The 19,051-nt window shown below is 48.3% G+C and overlaps 1 protein-coding gene across 1 annotated transcript; it reads left to right on the top strand.

Moving 5' to 3' along the window:
• The first annotated feature begins 1,242 nt into the window (after window positions 1-1,242).
• CUNH6orf118 (chromosome unknown C6orf118 homolog) lies at window positions 1,243-17,563 on the top strand. The gene is made up of 10 exons (XM_051206058.1): window positions 1,243-1,252; window positions 4,560-5,260; window positions 6,325-6,447; window positions 7,768-7,827; window positions 9,756-9,880; window positions 13,536-13,594; window positions 14,116-14,297; window positions 15,217-15,270; window positions 15,813-15,874; window positions 17,191-17,563. Exons 1-10 carry the CDS (start codon window positions 1,243-1,245, stop codon window positions 17,264-17,266), a joined length of 1,452 nt encoding a protein of 483 aa, XP_051062015.1. The 3' UTR covers window positions 17,267-17,563.
• The last annotated feature ends 1,488 nt before the right edge of the window (window positions 17,564-19,051 follow it).

The raw sequence follows: 19,051 nt of genomic DNA on the forward strand, positions 1-19,051 counted from the left end.
TGTGCATGTGTGTGTTGGCAAGTACACTGCCCTGGAGGGACGGAGGGACTCACTACACTAGTAGAGGGTTAGTTTGCTTTCTTTAAAGCTGAGCTTGAGAAACACTCTGTACCATGCCACTGTCTTGAAACATGACTTACAGGTCACAGAGAGGCAAGCAGTTTCTGAATGCATAGTTTATTGTTCGTACATCGCAAAAGAGGGAAACAACTCACATCAAATAAACCTCACAACTTAACTGTTTAGCTCTAAGTGGTGACACGGATATCCAGAGGCGGAGGCCACTCATGGACAGTTGGTAGAGGTGACAGCACCAGGTAGGTTACCAGTCTGAAGGCCCAGTGCCCAGCAAACCCCGAGTCCACAACCACCGTGGGAAGGACCGTGGGTGGATGCTGGCTCCATTACGGACGTTCCTTGAGGGCATCAGATGCTAACTGACACAGCCTCAGTCAGGTCAGCCGAGGTGTAGGACACTGAGCACCCACATCATCTGACTCAGGCCATCTGCAAGAGACCTGGGGAGGCGCGGTCACGCAAAGGGTCTCTTGTTGACAGAGTATGTGCATGGCTCTTGTGAGCTGAGGAACATTGGAGACGGGTGTCTTGGAGCCTGGTTTTTATGACTCTTCTGAGGCTTTTCTTGTCTTTGCAGACCTGTTGGCCTCTGCTCTGATTGCTGTGGGTCATCTGAGCTCAGGGTGTTCCTGGTTACATTCAGAGGCCCTCTTCTGATATCAGGAGAGTGAGCAGGAAGACATTCATTTTGTGTATTTTGTTCTGTGTGTGCATTACAGTTGTGTGGAGAAATTCCAGTACTTGTCCCTTGGAGCTCTCTTCCCCCGACCCAGCTGTAGAATCCCCATGCTCTCAGGGTTGATCAAACAAGGTTCTCATCACTCTCCGGTGTGCAGAGCCCATGCCTTGACCCCAGGTGTGGGCGGTGCATGATTTCCTCCTATGCTTGGCTGATCTCCGGCAGTTTCCTCTTCACTCTAGTGGTGGTCCGTTAAGTGTTTCATTCCCAACACTCTCCGCCAAGCTCGGCACTCTGGCCGCGCGTGTGAGACACAATTGCCGGTTCATAATCCTCCCCCCTGTGACCACAGTTCTGTGTTCACAGTGTCCCAAGCTCCTACTCTACCTGTCTCGCCCAAACGCTGCTCATGGGAATGGAGTCAGGATCTGGCTAGGTTGAGTAAAACTGTCTGGATCGAACTAATGTTCGCGTTACATGCGGAGATGGTTGGAGGTGCAGATGGAGAGCTAGTGTCTCTAGTTAGGAGGCTGGCGACCGTGCACAGGCCGTAAAGACCGTGGTAGGCCCTGGAAGATCCTGGCACAGAGGATGGTATTTGGATTTGTCAACTATCTTAGCAGGTTGGGTAAAACACATGCCAGGCCAGCAATTCTCAACCTGTGGGTCAAGAGTCGTTCGGGGTTGAATGACCTTTTTACAGGGGTGGCCTAGGGCCACCTGCCTATCAGGTATTTACAATTCACAGCAGTAGAAAAATCACAGTTCTGTAGTAGCAACAAAAATAAATTTTACGGTTGGGGTTACCACAACATGAGGTACTGTATTCATTAGGAATGTTGAGCGTTAGGAATGTTGAGAAACCACTATGCTAAGTAGAGAGAACTCGCTGGCAGCTTTGAGTCCTTTCTGGACATAAACAAAAAGGGTGCCTCCTTGGCATCGCGGGTGGCTCCGTGACACCGCGGCTGGTACCTTCCCACTCCCATTTTTTGCAGTGGGTGTCGAGTACCATTCCTACTTTTTGTGTGCGTGCTTTTGATAAGATGCAGGGCTATCGTAGTAGTTTTGGAAGTCACACTGATGTTTTGTCAGTCAATGAGTGTATTTCTGTGGAGCATTCCCACAAGTATCTGTCAACGCCCAGCCATGAAGGAAAAAGTACGGCTTGTTTTCATACTGGGCAGGGCTCGGGTAGTTGGGATGTGGGTTTGACCGCATCCCTAAAGGGACAGGATTCTGAAATGGCCAGCACTTCTTAAGTGTCTAGTGTGACCCCAGGGAAGCGTTGTTGAAGGTTCCATGTCCAAAGGTCCTAAGACAACTCAGCATCCTGTGAGCCTATTAACTAGAGGCAAAGGGCGGGAAGCCATTGATCAGTCAGAGATGCAGGGCTTCAGAGTCAAAAATAGCTGGTCTCCAGAAGGGAGAGCCACCCAGACCACTGCACTTGTGTGTGTGTGTGTGTGTGTGTGTGTGTGTGTGTGTGTGTGTGTCGGGTGGGGGGTTGGGGGGTTGGTCTGTCCTTACTGATTCAGGAAGTGGATTCTGACAATGAGGACAAGTCTGGGCGAGTGAGGCTTCCAGCCCTGGTTTCCTGTCCCTTGACTGAGGCCAGCACACAGGACTGGTAGCTTGCAGCTCTGTGGGCTTGGCTGGCATACTCTGGTTACTATGAAGCAGGGGAGGGTCACTGCTGGCCTCCTGTCTTCCCCAGGATTTGTCCCGAGCTTTCAGGCAGGCGATGCTTTTAGACCATGGCTGACATGCTCACGGGACCGCACCAGCATAGGTCCTGAAAGTCCTCATTCACTCAGCCTCCCTTTGCTCGGTCACCATGCAAACAGGAGAGCAGTCCAATGCCCGGTGAAGACGCTGTGCTTAGCAACCAGCTCTGCCACTGGAAGGCTGGACCTTTAGAAGGACCTCATAAGCACCCCAGCATCCCTCCTCATGATGGCCATGCAACCGCTTACAGAGCACTCCCAGCTGTGACCAGTGATGGCTATAGGTACATACTGGTCTGTTTAGACTGAGGCTTCTCAAGTCGAGGGCAGGCCTGACCCACCACCTGGAGCCTGTATGGACAAGGGAAGCCCCAGCCTTTCTGATGGGGTGATGTTTGGTTATTTATCCCCCACAACCTTCTTAAGAGGTTCTGCCGCTGTTTTTACAGATATCTTTGGACTCTGCTCTCATGGAAAGTGATGCCTTCCATATACCTGGCCCCACTTGAATATTTATCAGGGGACACAAAGCAAGAGAAGGGGCTGCTGGGGGACTGTTTTACTAACCGTAGTGTGTGAGGTGGTTAGCCTTCTATTCAGAGGGAGAGCATTAGTTCAGAGAGATGAGATGGTAGACCAGCATCCACATACTTCGGACTGTATGGAGTCAACGGCTCCCCACTGGTCCTGGGAGCTCCCCAGGGCATGGTGTCTTAGATCGGATAATCAGGGTCCTCCCACCGAGGCATGAGGAGCAGAATACATCAGCACAGTCACAGGAGAGGGAAAGCAGAAGTCAGCCAGTCTCTAGGGGCTGGGTGCGTGGACCTTGACGTTATTTAGACCACTGGTTCTCAACCTTCCTGGTGCTGGGACCCTTTAATTCAGTTTCTCATGTTGTGGTGACCCCCAGCCATAAAATTATTTTCCTTACTACTTCATAACTGTAATTTTGCTACTGTTAAGAACCGTATTGCAGGAGCCGGGCGTTGGTGGCGCACGCCTTTGGTCCCAGCACTCGTGAGGCAGAGGCAGACGGATCTCTGTGACTTTGAGGTCAACCTGGTCTACAGAGCTAGTTCCAGGACAGGTTCCAAAACAATACAGAGAAACCCTGTCTCAAAAAACAAAACAAAACAACAACAACAAAAAAGAAGTCTTTAAAAAAAGGAATCGTAATGTAACTATCTGTGTTTTCTGATGGTCTTAGGCCACCCCTGTGAAAGAATCATTCTACCCCTAGGGGTCACACATGACTCACAGGCTGAGACACACTGCTTTGGTACCAATTGACAGAATCAAACAAGTAAACCCTGTTGACTCCCTGGCATGTCTTATGAAGCGCACTTCAAAGGCGACCTTCCATCCTTAACAATGAAAATGAGAATCCCGTGTAAAACTTGCCTTCTAGGGATTTAGAACCCTGCGTCAGGTTAAAGCGTTCCATCTCTTTCCTGGTTGGCGGCTCCCTCCTTTTATTTTATTGCCATAAAAATACCTTGACAAAAGCAAGACTCGGGGCTAGAGAGGTTTCTGGGCTTAATAATTCCTGGTGTCAGGGACTTCAAACAGCTGGTCGCACCAACACAGCCCAGAGCAGAGGAGAAAGAATCACACACACGTTTCAAGTCCTTTGCATTTCCTCTATGCCTACAGAGTCTGGGACCCCAAGCGTGGGAGGTGGTGTTTGCCTGTAGTGGGCTTGTTTTTCCCTTAGCGGTAAAGGTCATGAAAACCACCTGAGACAGGTAAGACTTCACAGCCAGCCCGGTCTGGACTGTCCCTTCTTGAGGCACCTTTACAGCTGACTGCATCACACTGACAGTTAAAACCACCCAGCACGCTGACCTTGAAGGGTTGGGAGTTCTATGCCCGTAAGAGCACCTGGGCCACACCCACATGTCCTTAACCCTCAGCTACGCCACAGGTGGCTTTATAAGGACTCAACTGGGTGCCATTTTCTCGTCCTCCTTGAGGACCCCTCTTTTCCACAACAGACAGACAGGCATGCAATAGGGCGCTTTCCCACGGGCTCAGAGGGGGTGCCTAACCATTGTGTTTTCTCTCCTGAGCAGTTTACCTGAAGGGGAGGGACTGTGAGACACACAAAGTTAAGACGCTCTGCAACCTGCGGGAGCTTCTGACCCGACTCCAGAAGGACCACAGAGATGACATCTATGTCTACACCTCTGGACACCTGAACCCCAACAAGCTTTACAAGCCACCCCAGACCATTGCCCAGCACTGGCGCAATGCAAACAGGCCGAAGAAGGGAACCACAGTCTTCCCACCGTCTGTGCCCAGCGTCGGACGGACAGCAGAGATGAAAGATGAATGGGTTTACTTCACAATCAACACAGCTCTGCATCCCGACGACACTCACGACACTCAGCTGTTCAGGTATTTGAACCCATGCACGATCACTTCCCGCGCTTCCAAAGAGGGTTCGAAGCGCTTCCCACAGGAGGAGGCAGAGGAGGAGGTATGGCAAAGGCCTGCGCTTTCTATGGAAAGATATAGAAAGGAAGAGCTCAGGCTGCCAGACATGAAAGTGCTCAAGTACCCAGAGGCAGCATCCAGCCGTGAATGCTCCAGGTCTGCCCCAGGCAAGGATGTGTATGGCTACATCAGCTCCTACCTAGCTGGTATAACAAAAGCCGACAGGTACAAGAAGTTCCTGAGTTTCCAAAAGGAAGTGTTGGCAAAGGAAGATGTCCTGAAGAACAATTTCACAGGGGAGAAGGTTGCCGTGAGCCACGAGAACAAACTGAAGGAGGTAAGAGGGGCAGGACTCTGTGTGAAGCTCTCAACGGGGAGCTGAAATAAGAGACCCTCATGGGCACAGACTCAGCCCGAGGTTCCTCCATTACTTGTCCAGGCAGAAAGCAGCGATGTGGCTGGATAAGAATTGAGGGGGTGGACATTTGACGAGGGTGAGCTGCAGGTGAATTCATGATCAGCAGTATTCAGGGATGGATGAGGATGTCTTTGGAATTACTGTATCCATCTTACCTCCTATAGAAGATGGTCTGGGAGAGCCTGGGCAAGAGTAATGATGAAAGACAGGTGCCATTGGGTTAGCAATGGCGGGGACCGTGATGTGTGAAATGGCTGTGGGCTGAGAGGAAGGAGCCGTCTGTGAGTCAGAGAGCCAGAGCCCAGGGTTTGGGATGAGAAGGCTGTGAGAAAGGGGAGGGGTTTAAGTGTGTATGTGTGTGTGTGTGAGTGTGTGTGAGTGTGTGTGAGTGTGTGTGTATGACTGTGTGCAGTGCACACGTGTGTGTGCATATGTGAGTGTGTGCACACGTGTGTGCGTGTGTGCGTGTGTGCGTGTGTGAGTGAGTGTGAGTGAGTGTGTGTGCACATGTGTGTGAGTGTGGAGAGTGTATGTGTATGAGTGTGTATGAGTATGTATGTGTGTATGCATGTGTGCGAGTGTGAGTGTATTTTGTGAGTGAGTGTGTATGAGTGCATGTGTGTGTGAGTGTGAGTATGTGTGCACATGTGTGTGAGTGTGAGTATGAGTGTGTGTGCACATGTGTGTGAGTGAGTGTATGTGTGTGTATGTGTGTGTGTTGGAGGGGGGATGGTTGGGGTCAGAGGAAGAACTTCTGAGTGCAGGAGGCAGGGGTGGATGAAGAAGATGAGACAGAAGCAAACACACAGGCTCTTAGCAAGTGTGGAAGGCAGGCAGGATCTCCCTGCTTTGCCAGCCACTCTGCAGAGCCCAGCATCTGGGTTGGGTTTTCCAACTGACCCCTCAGAAGGGCCAAGTGTCCTGAGGGGAACATGGGGACCCAAGCCACTGCTTCAGGGGCTGAGTCTGTGTCTTGCTTCTAGGAGCTCAAGAAGATATGCACCTGCAACCCTCAGCAGTTCAACAGGCTGCAGGTCTTTGGGACAATCTTTGAGGATATTTGCAACAGCTCTTTGATCTTCGGGGACCTCCTGAAGGAGGTTAAGGTAAAGACGAACACCCCCCCCTCCCAGAATGGGTAAGACCTACACAGGAGAAGCTGCATGCTTCTCAAGCCTCATAGCACCGACACGGTCCCTGTTCCACAGAGGAAGTCATTGGTCAGAGACTCAAGAGACTCTGCATCTCCTGTCCTGTCAGCCATGTGAGCTGTGTGGAGCAGGCAGAGTCGACCTGCTGCTTAGACCTGGGACTTCCCACCTGTGCGTCCCAAATCCCGAGTTGAGTTTGGAACAGCATGGCACACACATTCAGAACTGGGCACTCAGAAGTTACGAGACGTTAAGTTGCTTAAAGCCTGTGTTAACTCTAGGTTGCTGTGAGGACAGGGAAGACAGGGAAGAAAGTCTTTATTTTAGCCTGCAGTTCCAGGGGGATAGACTCCATCATGGTGGGAAGTCACAGCAGCAGGCAGGAAAAGCATGGGCAATAGCAGGAAGCTGGCCGATTGCATTTTCATCTGTGCACAGGATGCGTACTTAAAGCCTGCCTTCAGTGGCTCAGTGCCTTCGGCAAGTAGTCACCATTAAAAGCTCCATAACCTTCCTCAAGGAACCACCAACTCAGGCCCTTGTGTTCAAATACCTATGGGGACGATTCCCATGTCAGCCACCACAAAGCCTGATGTTCTGTGCTCTGATTTCCCTAATGGCCAGGGAGGGGTGGGTCCTGATGGCAGTGACCACTTGTCTCCCGGTGCCCTTATCACCTCTCCTTCAGCAGATCACAGAACCATGTGGCGGGGAATAATATTGTCAGATGCGTGTCAAGGTGTTTTTCCCACAGCATCTTGCACTGATCAGTAGCTGGTAGTCAAAATAGGATTCAATGTCAGTTCAGTTTTATAAATGTGTGTGTATGTGTGTCTTAGCATGTTGCAGAAACAGTTTATGCACTTTGTGTGGAGTGGTTCAAGTGACAGCCTTAATATCTAAGGGGTTTATGTATGCAAAAAAAAAAAAAAACCCTTGGGGCTGGGGGCATAGTTTAGTGGGTAAAGTGCTTGTAGGACCTGAGTTTCAAACCCCAGCACCCACATAAAATCTGGGTGTTTGTGATATATATCTGAACCCACTGCTGGGACAGAGCAGAAACACAGGAGGATCCCAGACTTCCTGGCCAGCAGATCTAGCCAATCATTGAGTAAGGACAAGGCAGGCAGGGATAGAGAAGATGCCTGATGTCAGGCACATGTGGGTTCCTATGCACATGTATGTACACATTCGTGCACCCCACATCCATACACAAGCCCTTACATCTGGTGCCTGGTGACATTGCTTTGTGTGTTTGTGTTTGTGTTTGCACAGGATGAATATGAACTCTACATGGCAGCTCTTCTGGACTCACAGCCCACAGCACAGTATAAGGTAATAACCACCAGGAAGGGCACAGACTGAGTCTGTGCTCACGGCTTCCTACTTCAGGAGCAGAAGGATGCTCTCAACCTGGGAAGCTCCGTTTGTTCCTCTGTTGATGGGGGATGTCCTTCTGTATATATGTTTCTCTTATTGGTCGATGAATAAAATACTAATTGTCCAGTAGCCAGGTAGGAAGTATGGGTAAGGCTGCCAGACAAGGAGGATTCTGGGGAGAGGACCAGGACAGGGGCCATCATAGAGATGAAATGTAGCTGTTGAGGGAGCAAGTGGCCTGGGAATTCTCTGGTAAGGTAAGACTATGTGGACATACTCAGATTAATAAAAGTGGGTTAATAATTAAGAGAGAGCTAGCCGATAAGAAGCCTGAGCCATCGGCCAAACAGTGTATAATTAATATAAGCGTCAATGTGTTTATTTGGGGCTAAACGGCTGTGGGACCAGGTGGGACAGAAACTTTGTCTACACCCTGTCATGAAAAATAGCTGGTACTTTTTAAAGGGGGTGGTATTTATATCAAGCTAAAGTATATGGGTGAAGATCTTTCCTGTACATTAACACAGCACTGGGTCACTCCCAAACCACAGCCACCACACATAACTAGGCCCATTGATGGCACTGCAGTGATTATCAGAAAATCGCATCCCATTGTTACCCTGAGTGGGTGACTGTCACAGCACGTGTACCCAGGCCACAACACAGATGACTGAGGACAGCTTTCCATCTAGCCTCTGCAGAATCAGTGGGCCAGCATGCCCTGCTTTAGTAAGAAATGCCCCATGGGAATGACAGACAGCTCCAAAAGCTCCAAGAAGCTGGAACCTTGAGATGAGTAACTACAATTTCTTTATATGTATAATATATGTGCCCTTAATTATGTACACTTAATTATTTATGTACACTTAAATATATATCTAAATTAGATCTCAATAAAACAGCCCCTGTGGGCATTGCAGTCTGTGTTCTGAGACTTTTCCATGCTGTGTAATAATGACATTTGAGGGTCTGGAGAGGCAGCTCGGCAGTCAGGAGCACCAGCTACTCTTGCAGAGGCTCAAGGTTTGGTTCCTGGCATCCACATACATGGTGGCTCACAACATCTGTGACTCCAGTGCCAGGGGATCTAACGCCCTGTTCTGACCACGAGGAGTGCATGTGGTAAAACAACATACATGTAGGCAAAGCACCCATGCACATAAAGACTAAATCAATCAATCAATCAATCATCAGCTGGGTGGTGGTGGTAGCACATGCCTTTAATACCAGCACTCGGGAGGCAGAGGCAGGCAGATCTCTGTGAGTTCGAGGCCAGCCTGATCTTTCAGGACAGGCTGCAAAGCTACACAGAGAAACTGTCTTGGAAAAAAAAATCAATCAAATCAGCATTTGTAAGTAAAATCAGGACTGAGCAGTGCCTGCAGTGACTCTGTTCTTACTGGAGCAGAAAAGGGAAATCCATGCCACATCTCAATCAGACCCTAAATGAGGGAACTGGCAGGCTTCCAGGGCTCTCTCCGAAATTCCTGAAGATGATCACCTATGGGGCAAAGGCCTTTGTCACCCAGCAAAAGCCCTGGTGTCTTTATGCCCACATAAAGACTGGTAACTTACATTGCCTGTCACATGTTTGAAAACGGTTGATAATGATGTACAATAGCCCTTTATTTTTTGTTTCCCCAACCCAGCTCCACAAGGAAACCACGAAAGGCCCTGCCATTCCTAAGAATCCTTAGGAAGATAAAATTTTGAACTATTGTGAAAATTACTTTATTCGGAGCTTTGTAATTATTTCCCCCTCCCTCCTGTCCTCTGGATGCTCTCATTTTGTTGGAATTCCCAGGGCCACACATGAGTAACTGACCAGAGAACCCTACACTCTCTCTGACCACCTTACCCTTTGCGTGCCTTGTTCCTGGCAGCGGCTCCTGGCTGAAGTCAAGGGGTTGGAGAAGAGCCCTGTGCACAGCACAGACATTGACCAAGCTAAGGAGCAGCTGAGGAAGCTTGAGCAGGCAGCGCTGGCTGCCCTGGAGCACAATGACAGGTAAGGCACCAGCTGCATGGCTCTGATGAAGTTTCCATCCATACTTAACATGACAATACTGTGATGAGCAGTGTTGCTGGGTCTTAATGGCTGGGTGAGAAGGCCTCTAAGTCAATAACACAGACCTCAGGAGTCAGGTGAAAGGAAAAGCAGACGCCTTTTTCTCAATAGATACAGACTTACTCTCAATAGATACAGACTTACTCTCAATAGATACAGACTTACTCTCAATAGATACAGACTTACTCTCAATAGATACAGACTTACTCTCAATAGATACAGACTTACTCTCAATAGATACAGACTTACTCTCAATAGATACAGACTTACTCTCAATAGATACAGACTTACTCTCAATAGATACAGACTTACTCTCAATAGATAAAGATTTACTCTCAATAGATAAAGATTTACTCTCAATAGGTACAAACTTACTCTTCCAGCACCCAGGCATCATGATCTGTTGACATTGCCTAGTTGACTCTCATAGGCTAGGCAAGATCTTGACCTATGACAGCTCCTGTTGCTAGGGCCTCAGGCAGAATTGTGCGGCCACCCCTTGATGTCTGGACAGGATCAAGACTACTGACAGCAACTGTCAAAACTTCAGGTTGGCTCATCTCTCAGCCATCTTCAATTTTCTGCCTTGTTGTCATATATGGCATGCTACTTGTATCAATGTTGTCTTCTTAACCTGGACTCATCACAAGCAACTGTATGTATGGCTATGGTGCTAGACCAAATACAGTACCTCAAGGCAAGCATCTTGGAGGTCTCTGAAAGACGCTTCTTGAAGACTTATTGATGGGACCAGAGAGAGCCATCTGGTTTTATTAACTTAGAAGACCCTGTAACTTCTCTGTGGGGGTTTGAAAGAAAACGCCCCCCCCCCCTGAAGGGAGCAGCACTATTAGGAGGTGTGGCCTTGTTGGAGTAGATGTGGTATTGTTACTATGGTGGCGGGCTTTGAGGTCTCACATACAGTGAGACAGACCACTTCCTTTTGACTGCGAGTCAAGATGTAGGACACTCTGCTACTTCTCCAGCACCATGACAGCCTTGGAGCCACCGCGTCACACCGTGATGAAAATGGCCTAAACCTCTGAAACTGTAAGCCCCCATTAAGTGTCTTTCCTTGGCCATGGTGTCTTCTCGCACCAATGGAAACCCTAATGAATACACCCTCTGATCAGTTGTACAGAGTGAAGTCACCATTGGGCAGAGCATGTTATTTGTAAGGATTAACATTGACTTTGCTATCAATGTTAGAGGAGAAAGCTCTCGTCTTTCCCTGTAGTCTGGTCCAAGTTCTCTCATGCCGTGGCTGTCATAAACTCCTGCTCTCCCTAAGGACATGGAGGATTGGCTGTGGATAATCGTATGTGCCTTGCAGAAGGTACTTCTTCACGTTTAGGCCTAGTGTATAAGTCCCACTGCAGCCATGTGTCCCTCACATACAACTTTAAACATCTGTAGTACAGCATTTATAGTCTGATTTGTGTCCCCTTTATCCCATGACAATAGTCACTGTCTTAGAGGCCCTGGCTGTAGGAGTCAGGTCTAGGTGTGTGGTTCTGTCAGACCAGGAGAGGAAATCCAGACAAGTCATAAAATAATGGAAGTTTCCTGGTTATGAATCCCAGAGAAGGAGCAACACAACCTTCAGGGCCAGTAGGAGGAGTCAAACGTTGTAGACCTTGTTACACTTGGTGTAACACAGAGAAAAACGAGGAAGGCAGGACCTGCTTTAGAGTGTCATATACCATGTGTCTAGCTTGGGCTCTGAGCCTGTCTTCCATGCTAAGGGGGCCACATTGCCTGGGGAGTCACTGTGGTCCACACTACATGTGTGGTCTATATGATGAATCTAGCTGTCCCCTGTGAGACGGTCCCAGAAGGTTGTAGGGACAGCAGGCGCTGGAAAGAGTCAAGGTCTTACGATTCTGCCTGGAGGCTGGTGTCTGAGAGTTAGACTCACACTCAGAAATTTAAGACTGCATTGCAAAAGTATCCAAAGTTAAAAAACAAAAACAGACCCATCACCGCTATCCACTGTCTATCCTCCTGCTTCAGTACTTTATGAGAGTAGAATTGGAGGTACCAGGGAGAGAAGCGTGGAGCCAGAGGCTGAGAGCCAAATAAATCAACCGTGTGAGGAGGAGGACGCCTCCACCAAGCACAGGGACTCAGTGCACCTGATAGATGGAGAGTCCTGGCCATGCTGTTGGCAGTGATAACCGTGTTGATGCAGAGGAAGAGGGGGAGGGAGAGGAGAATGACAGTTAGGGTAGTGGTGGTGATGCAGAGATGATTACGGGGAAGGAGGAGCATAGTGATGATGGTGGTGATAATGATGGAGACGGTGATGACTATCAGGACGGTGATGATGATGGTGATGGTGAGAATGAAGATGATGGTGGGGATGGTGATGATGGTGATGATGATGGTGATGATGATGATGATGGTGGTGATGGTGATGATGATGATGGTGATGGTGAAAATGAAGATGATGGTGGGGATGGTGATGATGGTGATGATGATGATGGTGATGATATGATGATGGTGATGATGATGGTGATGATGGTGGTGATGGTGATGATGGTGATGATGATGATGGTGATGATGGTGATGGTGATGATGGTGATGGTGATGATGGTGATGATATGATGATGGTGATGATGGTGGTGATGATGATGATGATGGTGGTGATGGTGATGATGATGATGGTGATGGTGAAAATGAAGATGATGGTGGGGATGGTGATGATGGTGATGATGATGATGGTGATGATATGATGATGGTGATGATGATGGTGATGATGGTGGTGATGAGGATGATGGTGATGATGATGATGGTGATGATGGTGATGGTGATGATGGTGATGGTGATGATGATGATATTGGTCATGTGGATAATAATTGTAAAGCAGACCTCCGAGCTCAATTAGATGTTCTCGGAAGAGTACTTACTTCAAGACATGGAAACAACCACAAGGCAGAAATGTAAAAGCTATGCATAGAGCTCAGACAACAACCACAGCAGCCAACAGATGGCACAACTAGCCAAGGGAATAGTTGGCAGAGTACAAAATAGATGTTAGGCTGAAACTGAACCATGCCATGCCCAAGTAAGAATGGTTTTGAGTGAGAATACAAGGCCCATAGCGGGGCAAGGCAGAAAAACAATCAAGGGACTGACACTTGAGATAAGGGGGGAAGTTGGTAGGAATGGCAGGTATGTAAATAAGATCCAACTCACATATAGCTAAAGTTTGGTAGGAAGAAATGCAGAACAACAGAACAAAAATTACCTAACTTGTGCATGGTGGAGACACAACATCCCCCAGGGAAGCTGGCTAGCTAGACAAGCCAAGTGCTTAGCTTTGGATTCAAGTGAGAGACCCTGTCTCAAAGTATAAGGTAGAGGGCAATTGAGGAGGATGCTTGACACCCACCCCTGCACCTCCACAGGTATGTGTGTGACAGGCACATTCCCACTGGCTTATGCAAGTGTGTCCACACTCGTGCACACACACACACACACACACACACACACACACACACACACACATGCATGTGTTATTATAAAATGGGCAGAAGCATCAAGGCCCATGCAAGGTTTGCTGTTTCGTGACTGCTTTCCTATTGATTTTTAGACTCAGAAATGAACTGGAGGCAGAGACCCTGTTGCTGCAGTCTGCTAAAGAAAAATCGGGTGAGTGCCTTCCGGAACCACCTGCTGCCCTTCTAGTACCCTGCCCACGGCTCGATCCATCTCCTTCTCCTCCCTCGTCACATGCCTTCCTAATTCCTGTTCACACTTCACCCCAAGTTTCTCAGTCCTTCTCCTTAACCCTGAACCCCAAACTGGGTGATGCTCACATGGGTCTCCCCAGGGCACTGCCCCCCACATCATTTTCATGGAGTTCCTTACCAGCATGCGCTATGAGTAAGCTCACCTGTCCCTTTCTACCTAGCCCAGAGTCTGCAAAACTAGGCACCCACTGGCACTTACAGTGTATGTGACTACATGGAGAAAAATACCCTATTTCTTTGGAAGAGTTCATTTTTTATTAATATGCTTGAGGTACACTACAGTTATATGTTATGTGATATGCATATACATACGTAGTTACACTATCATTATATGTAACTTAATATGACATCATTTCACACAACACTGTTACCAAGTGTTGAGATACTAAACATAGTAACTGCTTTCAAAACTACTTCCAGAATCCTCAGTTAGAAGCACAAACGAGGAGGACAAACTCACCCTGATAGAGAAGGTTGAGAGGAGGAGATGTGAAATTCTGGAAAAATGGGACGAAATTAAAGCGCTTGAAAAACACATCAAGGAAACGTTGGTGCATTCCAGAGTGTCGGACATCACTGAGAATGGGATTAAAAGTGTAGAGGTATGCAAATCATCCATGTAAATAGTCATATTTGTTCCACTTAAAGATGTCCACTTGAGACAATTTGATCCCGCGACAGGGTAAACATCTAATGAAGCTTAATCCAAAACAGGTTTTCCCTTCAAAAGGTGTAGTGTGCCTACATAGAGCAACGGAGGCTTACCTAGAACCAGGACAAAAGGTGACATGAGTCTGTGGAGCCCTGTGAGGGCTTGGCACATGCAGATACTGCACTGAGTTTGTGTGAAATGTGACCTACCTCTTGGGGCTAGTCCCATGTATTTCAGTGCTGCTGTGTGTTTGTTTGTTTTTAATGCATAATTTCAAAGTGCACTGCAGGGCAGTATTGCTCTAAACCATGGGTGGGGGTGGGGGTTATCATCCCTCTGTTGCTGTAACTGCTCAGTGTAGCCACTTGGGAGATCAAGATGGTGTGTCCTTTGCACACATGCCGTGTGTGTACAGGCGCTTACAGAGGCAGGCCGGAAGAGATGTTGCATTCCCAGGATCTGGAATTACAGGGGGCTGTCTGACATGAGCATTGGAAACTCTGGGGGCTCTCGAGGAGGGGAAGGGGAAGGTCTGTGTGAGCCTCTGGAGGTGAGCAGGGTGGGGTGTGTCTGTGAGAGAGAGGAAGGGAGGGAGAGATAAGATGCTGCTGCATGTGGTCTGTTAGAGAGATGGGGATGACACCAGAGGGCCTGGATGGACTTGGAGGCCCAGAGGGATAAGTGAAGATCTACAGTTGTCTTCCTGCTTCCCCGAACGGAGTAAATGTCTGTTTAAAAATGATGTGGTACCGAGCATGCTTAAATTTAAGACCACACCAGTCTGGTAGCACATTTTTTAAAAATGTGATAAATAGAAAGTCTTTGCCATTTCTTTTAAAATTCTTCCCTTTAAAACCGTTTGCTTTCAGAACGAAGCTATAAAATTGGAAACAACGAACAGAATCTTAAGGAAGAAAATCAAAGTAAGATGTCTTTTTTTTTAAATATGCAAACCAGTGTTTATCTGTACAAACATCCCCTGAAGTGCCTGCTCGTCTGTGTCATAAGTCACACACACACGCACACACACGCACACACACACACAAGCTTGCTTTCTTTGTGTGGGATAGCCTTCTGCCACATTGGCTGCGCAGACCTCAGCCCGGAGGAGCTGGGCTTCCCTAAGCCTTAGTGAAAACACACTACATTGTGACAATGGAGTTCTCTAACTCCAATAACTGCTTCTCTAACTCACCACACAGCTCACCGCTCAGAATAACAACAAACGATGCAGCCGGCGACAAGGTGTGGAACGCTCCAAGTGCACACGGACAACTGTCACTTAGAACTTAGTTTCTGCATACCCGGACTGCGTGTGCCTCTGAGCTGTGCGTGTGTGCTGTGGTTGGAGTGCTATCTATACGTGGCTGGGCCACCCGTTCTGACTCCATCTTATTGTCATTATATGTGACCAAGATCGAGATGCTCTAGATGACTGAAGGATTTGTTTTTCAAATCCCTGCAGGTTATCGAAAACCATGTCAAGCAACTCATAAAGAACAGTAAGATGGGCGATGAAGAGAGGCTGTAAGCATTCTAAAATATGCATGTGTGTGGTATATGCACATGAATGTGCTTTTCCTTATCCATGGGCACACATGTGTGCAGGTTAACATGGGGATTCTTTCTCATTTACTCTCCATCTTATTCATTGAGGCAGAGTCTCTCATAGGAACCCAGATCACTGATATGGTTAGTCTCGTTAAGCAGCTTACCCCAGGGATCCCATCTCCACCTGAGTGTTGGATTACACTTGGGTTGCCTCCATGTCCACCTGGCTTTTACATTCTGGGGATATGAACTCTGGTCCTTATGTTTGCAAGACATGTGCCCTAAACCAGATACTGTGCTAGAAAGAGCTTGAGTGATGCCATTCATGCTTTGGCAGCCCTCCTGAATGCTAGCTAAATATCGGGGTAAATTCTCAGGGGTGGAGACCAGGCTTTGGATGGCACTCTTTGCTCAAATTTAATGGTGATGAAAACTTGTAAGAGCTCCTAGGCACAGCTAAACTTTCAAATTAAAAAGTAAACGGGGATCAAGGAAGAGCTCAGCAGGAAAATGTACTCATCCCTAAGGCTGATTAACCTGAGTTTGATCCGGACCCCTACATGGCAGAAGACAACTGACCCCCACGAGTTGTCCTCTGACCTCCACACGCGCACCGTGGCCTGGGCCCAGCAGCCCCTCCCTGACCCCTTGCTGTATATGCGTGCCCGTTTCTTCATGGGGTCCCACTGTGGCTTTTTGTTTAAAGACATTGGGTCTGTGTTCCAAGGCAAAGGACAGACAAGCAGCTGCTTTCTCTCTGAGGCTTATTCATGTATTTTGCCTGATGTAGAAAGGTGACCCTTTCCAGGGACTTCCTCACACGGCTCACCGGCTAGCATTAGGTCCCAACACAGCCTGCCTGCAGTTGTAGAGAAGGTCAGAAAAGAGAGGCCACACTGTAGAGGGATGTGAGGTGAGAGCCTGGATCGCCCCCTCTCTCGGTTCCTTGCCATGGGGGAAGTCAGCAACGGACAGTAACGGTTGCACCACCCGCACTGGGAAGCTGCTTGGCCACTCTGGCCAATAGAAGTGCTAGAAGGCATGGCGTCTGCACAGTATTGTTAGCCCAGAAGATGCTGTAGGGAGGTACCACTCAGATTGCAGAGAAGTCCCACGGCAGGCAGGGCCAAAGCTCTGATAACAAAATGACTGAAAACGAAACTCTGTTCGTTGTCCGCAATTTTGTCTGTTTGGGTAAATGTGTCCTGAAGTGGAGGTTTGCTGGAACTTGTCCATTCCTCCCTAGTGTATATGTTTCTAATCCATTGCATTTATTTCTTGTCTATTTCAAGGGTTCTGTTGGACCTGATTAGAGAATACACAGATTTGGAAGATGTGGAAGACGACTCTCAGGTGTTTGGGCAATGACCCGGGAGCCTTCACTTCTGAGGCCACCACCTGGATGGGTCGACAGAGACATTCCCCTTTGTCAGCTCTGGCGCTCACAACGGCAGTGTAGGACCAGAATGTTCCTCAGTGGTGTGTTGGCACGTGCACGCTCCACGTGACTCGTTTGACTCTTTTACCTGTGCCCTAGTCCTTAGTTCATCCTTTATTCAGTAATTTTCCACTGGACAAAACACTTAGGATATTTAATAAGAATGGAGATTTTAATTTAAACACACCGTCAGGTAGACTGGCCCTGTCTAAGTGCATTTTAATACAATAAACATCTCACACCCATGCTGGTCACCTGGTTATTGCTGTGGCCACATAGCGTGGCAGAAATAACTCCAGGCCAGCGAGGTTTACGTTGACTCATAATCTCAGGGGTTCCAGGTCTTCCTGGCCGGGCAGCTCAGTTCTCCACAGAAGGAGCATGTGATGGAGACACTTCACATCAGTGCTGACCAGGAAGCAGAGTGCATGATGGGAACAAGGAGCCACCCATAGCCTGCCACAGCCCATGCCTAGCACTCTGCCTCTGCCAGCTTCTATCCACAGCCAGGCATGGCTTCCCCCAAACACTTGCCTCCACCTGGGGACAAGCGACTCAGACGGGAGCTTGAGTGTACAGGGGGTGCATTTCGGATTCAAACAGTAACAGTAGCGCCTGAATTAATGCACATTTAAACTAAACAATATCTGTTCCTTGCTAGAATGCATGCACGGTGGCCGGCACACACCTCAGCCATTTCTGAACCTTGTGACAATTTAGAACACTGGGGTCTCCTCTCAAGTCTTTGCCTGTGACCGTGGAAGCATGAGGTATGGGAATGACCTTAATGCCCGTGACCACCCATAGGAAGGGTCTGAGGTTGGAAGGTCAATGGTAAAGTCTGACTGTGAGATTCCATCCTAAGGTGGAGTATTGCAGAGGGAGGGGGAGGGGGAGGGGGGAGGGGGTGTTGGTGTACTGGTTGGTTGTCAACATGAACCTAGATTACCTGAGAAGAGGGAGTCTCAGCTGAGGAGTTGCTCCCAACAGATCGCCTGCAGGCAAGTCTGCAGGGCATTTTATTCAGTGCCCATTGATGTGGGAAGTCCCAGCTAGCCCTGGGCAGGAAGGACTGAGCTGTATAAAGGCAGCCAAGTGAGCCAGAGATACACCAACAATCCCCATGGCCCTGCTTCTGTACCTGCCTTGACTTCCCTCAAAGATAGACTATAACCAACAAAAAATAAAACAACAACGAAGAAAACGTTTCTCCCCTAAGTCACAGCCACAGGAAAGTAAGGGAGGGTGGAGGGGGAAGAGGAGAAGAGGGCGGGGGAGGGCAGAGACAAGGGAGAATCAGGACAGCTAAGGAAGCTTTACTACTGTGTCGGGATAGAGCCTGCCTTGAGTGTCATTGTGTTCTCTATGCTTCTATTGCATTCTGTTGGTTATTCAGAAGAATCCCATTAGTCTCTAGATTTCTCAGAGTGAGGGGGAGGAGGCCGTGTGTGTGTGTGTGTGTGTGTGTGTGTGTGTGTGCAGAGCTAGAAAGGGACCTTGTGTTTGGCTGACGGGATTCCTACATTCCATCACCCTATCTTGCGGTGGTAACTATTATTATTATTATTATTATTATTATTATTATTATTATTTGTCAACTTTACACAAACTGGAGTCATCTGCAGAGAGGGAACCTCGATCGAAAAGATGCCCCCATCAGTGTGCCTGTGTGCAAGGATGTGGGTATTTTCCTTTCCTGGATTAGTGATTGGCTG

Source organism: Phodopus roborovskii, unplaced genomic scaffold (assembly GCF_943737965.1).
Source record: "Phodopus roborovskii unplaced genomic scaffold, PHOROB, whole genome shotgun sequence".
NCBI classification, from domain to species: Eukaryota; Metazoa; Chordata; class Mammalia; order Rodentia; family Cricetidae; genus Phodopus; species Phodopus roborovskii.

Excerpts from the sequence above, each read along its gene's own strand:
- CUNH6orf118 (XM_051206058.1), top strand. Across the intron at positions 5,261-6,324 it reads ACGAGAACAAACTGAAGGAG|GAGCTCAAGAAGATATGCAC; the intron begins GTAAGAGGGGCA and ends TCTTGCTTCTAG. Across the intron at positions 15,271-15,812 it reads TCTTAAGGAAGAAAATCAAA|GTTATCGAAAACCATGTCAA; the intron begins GTAAGATGTCTT and ends AAATCCCTGCAG.